The 6,000-nt window shown below is 38.3% G+C and overlaps 1 protein-coding gene across 14 annotated transcripts in view; it reads right to left on the minus strand.

The window, feature by feature from the left end:
* Positions 1 to 6,000, minus strand: part of palld (palladin, cytoskeletal associated protein) — a 104,440-nt gene that overhangs the window by 44,201 nt on the left and 54,239 nt on the right. For 8 of the 14 annotated variants that reach the window (XM_083562949.1, XM_083562951.1, XM_083562953.1 and 5 more), the window contains 5 exons: positions 4,750 to 4,858; positions 4,391 to 4,459; positions 2,817 to 2,958; positions 2,263 to 2,286; positions 398 to 517 (listed from right to left, as the gene is read on the minus strand). In XM_083562949.1, the coding sequence (XP_083419075.1) occupies positions 398 to 517; positions 2,263 to 2,286; positions 2,817 to 2,958; positions 4,391 to 4,459; positions 4,750 to 4,858 (464 nt within the window). Of the gene's footprint in view, positions 1 to 397; positions 521 to 2,262; positions 2,287 to 2,816; positions 2,959 to 4,390; positions 4,460 to 4,749; positions 4,859 to 6,000 lie in introns of all 14 variants that reach the window. The other 6 variants (XM_083562941.1, XM_083562956.1, XM_083562954.1 and 3 more) reach the window with 1 other exon arrangement.

Consider the following 6,000-nt stretch of genomic DNA (forward strand, 5'->3'; position numbering starts at 1 on the left):
CTCACGTGCATCAATGAACCTCAGCCGTCCATGACCCTGTCCCCGGTTCACGACTGTTCCTTCAGTGGAGCACTTTTGATAGATACTGACCACTGCAGATCGAAAGGACCCAGAAGAGCTGCGCCGACCCAGTCGTCTAGACATCCCAATCTGTCCCTTGTCAAACTCAAATCCATATCCTTGCCCATTTTCCTGTTTCCAACACAGCAAATTTGAACTTTCTGCCTAATAAATCCCACCCACTAACAGGTGCCAGGATGAAGAGATAATCAGTGTAATTCACTTCACTATAATGTTATAATGTTATGCCTGGTCATTGTGTCTACTAATTTATATTAATGGATAACACATCGTTAATAATGAGGAAAACATGTTTGTAAAGGTGATTTGCGATTACCTGGCAGAATGGTTAGCTGGGCGCTGCATCTGATGGAGCCGTACTGGTTTGTAGCACTGCAGCAGAACAGGCCTCCGTCTTCAGGGAAAACTTCGGCTATCACCAGAGTGCAGATCTCCTCTGTTGGGTCAGTCAGAGGAGTGACAAATTAAATATTGCTTACAGACAATGGTAGACTGTAAGAATGCATTATTTACTCTGTTATCGTATATAAGAATATTTATATTTTTCGGAAAATTGTACTGCAGTACATTTCAGACAAATATGCAGTTCCTTTCTACTGCAAAGTGAACACATAGACAGTGTTAAATACAAAGCTGTGGCGAGAGCACACATGTAACCCATAGTTCTGAGAGTGTGTAGAGTACATGTTCTTTCACTGTGGGTCTGTAACTATAGAAATCTTCCTCATTATAAAGGTCTGATATTCAGGAGAATGGAACACTGATCTGCATCCATTATTCACATCGATTTCTTATATATCACTACTTTTACTCTTATACTTTTACTATTAAAGTATTTGAGTAAATGTACTTCACTACTGAACTTAAGTATTTTTTTTGATACTTTCTAGTTTTGCTGTGTATCAAAAATAAAAGCAACTTTTACTCTCTACTCAACTACATTTTTGATTCAATATATGTACTTTTTACTCCTCTATATTTTAAGTGACAATGACCATTATCTTTAACATTTTGCAATCAATCAGTCAGCCTTAACTTTATCCAAAATGATTTCTTTTAAGGTCTTTATTTGTTCATTAAATACTAATGGTTCTTTTACTTTATGACATGATCCTCTAATTTTATTTGTTAATTAAAGATCCCTTTTTGAAAGATTGCTTTACTACAATTTGTTTTGTATTTTAGGAAATAAAACCTCACAAAGTTTTATATCACAAACGTTTTGGATTTTCACTCACATGACTTGGTGTTGAGGACTTGTGCATCTTTGGGTCTACATACAATGAGTCAAATACTCAAGTACTGTTCAAATGCTCAAGTCATATTGGAACTCCTTATACCTCTGCTTTTACTTCTGATATTTATATCCATTCAAAATGGGGTACACAAGTACAGGATTTGTGTACTTCCAAATACAGGATTTGCATCCATTACTAGTTACAAATGGCCATGGCTTTCAAACCTTTATGATTCTGTATTCAAGTAGAGGATGTACCTCATAAAACAAATAAAGTGCACTTGATGTCAAATGAGTGGCTCAACACTTATCTATAGGAAAATAATATTTTGTGTTCTGATGCAGCATGACATCATTATCAGGAATATAGTGATGAAGGTAAAAGTGCTGTGACAGAAGCTGTGATCGGCTTTTAGAGTTGATGAGTTAATCTGATGAATACAGATGGGCGTAATGCAACCAGATGTGTTTCACAACCAGGTGAGAGGAAGAATAAGACAGGTGTGACAACGTAGACACATAAATTTGTCAGAAATTGGTGTGATTCAACGTTAAAATATATCTTAATCCTGTTTAGACGTAATCTAGTGTCTGGGTAAAACTATACAGATGCACAGAGGATGCATCACAGCCTGTGTACCTTTTAAATAAGCAGGAAATGTGTGTGTGTGTGTAATTTTTTGGACAAGTAACTGTTTCCACATACGTCCGGATTTTGCATTTGTTTCAAAAGCGTAGTTTGGAATTGACAAAATCCTGTTGCGTCACGCACAGTCATAGGATGTGTATTTCTGGGATTGATAGAGTGCCGAAGAGAGGGTTGGTATATGTGTGTGTTTGTGTGTGTGTGTGTGTGTGTGTGTGTGTGTGTGTGTGTGTGTGTGTGTGTATGTGTGCCATGTGTTTGTGTTTGTTTTGCATGTTGGGGCAAGAGTGACACTCACCAGGCTCTGCTGTAGATCTCGGTTCTGGGAAATAGACAAAAGATCGTGAGAAAGGAGAAAAAGGAACATGCCAGTAGTAGTATTGTTTTTTTTTGTGTGTAGTACATTACTTACTGTACATTGTTGCTTGGTTTCTTTTTATACATTGGTTTTTGTCAATCAATACATGCATGCAAGTGTGTTAGCAAAATATTTGTTTGATTATCCCAGAATTGCTGGGTGTTTCTAACTTAGAACATGTTGCGATATTGGTGGTGGTGGTGGTGGTGCTGTCAAAGTTTATTTTTTTAATAATTTCTATTGAGCGAGCAGTTCTAAGGAATACAGAATTCTACAAAAACAGTTCATGTAATCTGAACAATCTTCTCCTTATCACATCCTGTAGCATCATGTGACAGCAGCTGTTTTACAAATACATCAATCATTGAAAAGAAAACATTAACAGGAATGTTGACTATCGCTCGAGGTAAAAAGGTGTCATCGTCAGTGTCAATGAAAATGCCATTATCAGTGTCAAAATCAGTGCCATGAGTGTGTTGATGGTGTGCTCCTACTTTTTTGAAGGATGCGAAAATCCGGGGAGTCCTGGATCTCATGACCCTGCCGGAACCACTGAACCCGGAGCGGCAGACTTCCTTTTACCCTGCACTCCAGAACCACCAGCTGCCCCTCACATGCCTGGGCATCCTGCAATAACTATAGGGAGAAAAAGAAAGAGGAAGCTTTACGATTAACACACACACACACACACACACACACACACACACACACACACACACATTTACAATTACACTGATCTCTTCATCATGGCACCTGTTAGTGGGTGGGATTTATTATTCAGCAAGTGAACATTTGATGTGTAAGAAGCAGGAAAAATGGGCGAGCGTGAGGATTGAGTGAGTTTGACAAGGGACAAACTGTGGGGTCTAGACAACTGGGTCAGAGTATCACTAAAAAATGAGCTTCTGTAGCTCATCTGTTAGATCGGACCACATGGACAAGCCTTCGCTCCCCACATGCATCAATGAGCCTCGACCGCCCATGACCCTGTCGCTGGTTCACCTCCTGTTCTTCCTTCTAACTGCTGAAGAAGTTCATGATGTTAATGCTCGACTGTTCATGACAGTTTTGGCATCAAAAGAGGAGACCAACACAATATTAGGCAGGTGGTCATAAAGTTAAAGTGTATATATAACCATTGCTTAGAAGATATTTAGGACTGGACTGAGTCACAGAACAACACTGGAATCACCACAAAGTTAAATTGAAAGGTTTAGTTATTATTACATAAGAGAAGATTATTGTTAAATGTTATTGTCAGCTTATTTAAAGTAACTATAATATTACACATATCCTTAATTTCCGTTTTATGGGCATTTAGGATCTAAGGAATTTGAAACTGGGAGCCTTGTATAACCAATACAGTATGAGCTGCATTAAATGAACATGAAGTGTTCATAAGTTACAGATTTTTAAATGACAAGATGTTTCACAAGGCCAACGCGAATTATTTCATTATGTTGTTCTTCAGAATTTCATCATGAAAATGTCGACATAAAATCCATGATGGCTAAAACATGTTGAGACCCCAAGCCATGTGGCAATGACAAGATCAAAAGAATTTTTACAATAAATTATAAGAGCTCATTATTATAATCCACTTAGGTATTCAGGGCCACCTGACTCTTCCAGCCATATGAGGTTCTTCCCAAACTGTTACCACAAAGTTTTCCACACAGTTGTATAAAACGTTTTTGGATCCAGTAGTATTAAATTTTCCCTTCACTTGAACTAGGAGACACAAACCTGTTCCAGCATGACGATGCCCCTGTGCACAAAGCCAGCTCCATGAACATATGCTTTACATTGGTTGCAGTGGAAGATCTCCTGATATGGAGTTATTAAACCTATTGGCCACCTTTGGGATGAATTGAAATACTGACTGTATCCCAGGCCTCCTCACCTCACCTACATCGCTACCTAACTTTATTAACACCCTTGTGTCTGAATGAATCTCCACAAATCTCCACAAACACACTCCAAAATAGAGTGGAACATCTTCCCATAAGAGTGGAGGTTATTAGTCACATCTTGCTTTGGTGTAATCGTTTTTTTGTTATTTATTTACCTTGGTGAAGGTAGGGGGAGCTGAATGAAGTCCGTCAGCAGCATACTGTGAAGAGACAGGACTCTGAACCTTAAAAAAAATGTGTGTGAGAGAGAGAGAGAGAGAGAGAGAGAGAGAGAGAGAGAGAGAGAGAGAGAGAGAGAGAGAGAGAGAGAGAGAGAGATTATTATATTCATCTTGCTAAAGAAACTGTCTCAAATTTCTGTATGCCTTGACATCTGTTACTATCATTCCTAATGAGCTTTCCAGACCTGTGTATTTTAAAACCCTTTTAGTGTTCTGTGTGTTTAGTGTGTGTGTGTGTGTGTGTGTGTGTGTGTGTGTGTGTGTGTGTGTGTGTGTGTGTGTGTGTGTCTTACTCTCTGTGACAGTGGCTGGAGTAGTGTGGAGCGGAGGGACGGTTTATCAGGGCTTTTTGGCGAAGACGTGCGAATGGTCAAGGACACCGACGCTGTTTTCTTCTGCACCCTGAGGAAATATCCCAGAGTTACCCAGGAACACTGCACACACTCTAATCCACTTTTATACACACAATTACTAAAGAAATAGTGCTACAATTACATTTGCAAACTACCTAGCACAAACATAATCTTGAATTTTCCTTCACATATTGTTCTCTTTTTTTTTTTTTTTTATTTATTTATTTATTTTTTATGATTCAACTAACACAAAAGCAAATGGATTCATGCTCCATTAAGGTGAACTGTGCTTCAAAGACAGAGACGGCTGAAAGACTGAGGCTGGTCTCGGCCTATTAATCCCTAACTGCCGGATTTAGAAACACAAAAGCAGCTACACGGCTTATTAAGTTTGATGCGACAGGCTCGGCTCGGCTCTAGGTTTAAAAACTCGCCGGTACCCGGCATTGCATATAAAGGTTTGACGCACTCTTTGTGCACATGACGGTAAACTAAAAAATTCCTCTAAAGCTTTAGTGTGGACAGGTTTAATTTTTCTTTTATTGAGAAAAGCGAGAATGACTAAATGTTTAGCTAGATAAATCCAAGGCCAAAGGTCTTTGACCTTTTGCTAGATTTTATGCTTATTTGTATCTCTCCCGGAGTCTGTTTGAGATATGTTTGTTGTGTTTATAATGAGAGGATCAGCGTACAGATTGAAATAATCATGCAAGCCATGTTCAGCATGGTTTGTATTTCTTTCTGATATTTAATTGGTCAATCTGAGATAGAAACTGTAAATCTACATATAGTAAAGCTACAGTGTGTCAAGTGTCTTTAAAAGCATATTTCTAAATAATAAATGCATAATTATCAAAGGGAAAAAAAACATGACGGTAAAAAAAAATAAGGCTACACCAACTGCAAACAAACACTTCAAATAACTGGAGATCAGTATTTCACATCCCTGTGCTGTGGCCCACTCTTATTTTTCCAAATATTTTTTTTATTTTTTTTTATTCAGCCACACTGGATCCCTTTCAAGCATAAACTGCCTGTTTAAAGTCTTGCCACAGCATCTGAATTGGGTTCAAGTTAGGACTTCATCTAAGCCACTCCAAAACTTTATTCAATTCAAGCCACCAGCATGTTATGATGTTCTTATTGTGGAATGCCTTGTTAACTTTTTGTCTAATGTACCTTTGACTCATC

This window comes from Silurus aristotelis (genome assembly GCF_946808225.1).
Source record: "Silurus aristotelis genome assembly, chromosome: 15".
Taxonomy (NCBI): domain Eukaryota; kingdom Metazoa; phylum Chordata; class Actinopteri; order Siluriformes; family Siluridae; genus Silurus; species Silurus aristotelis.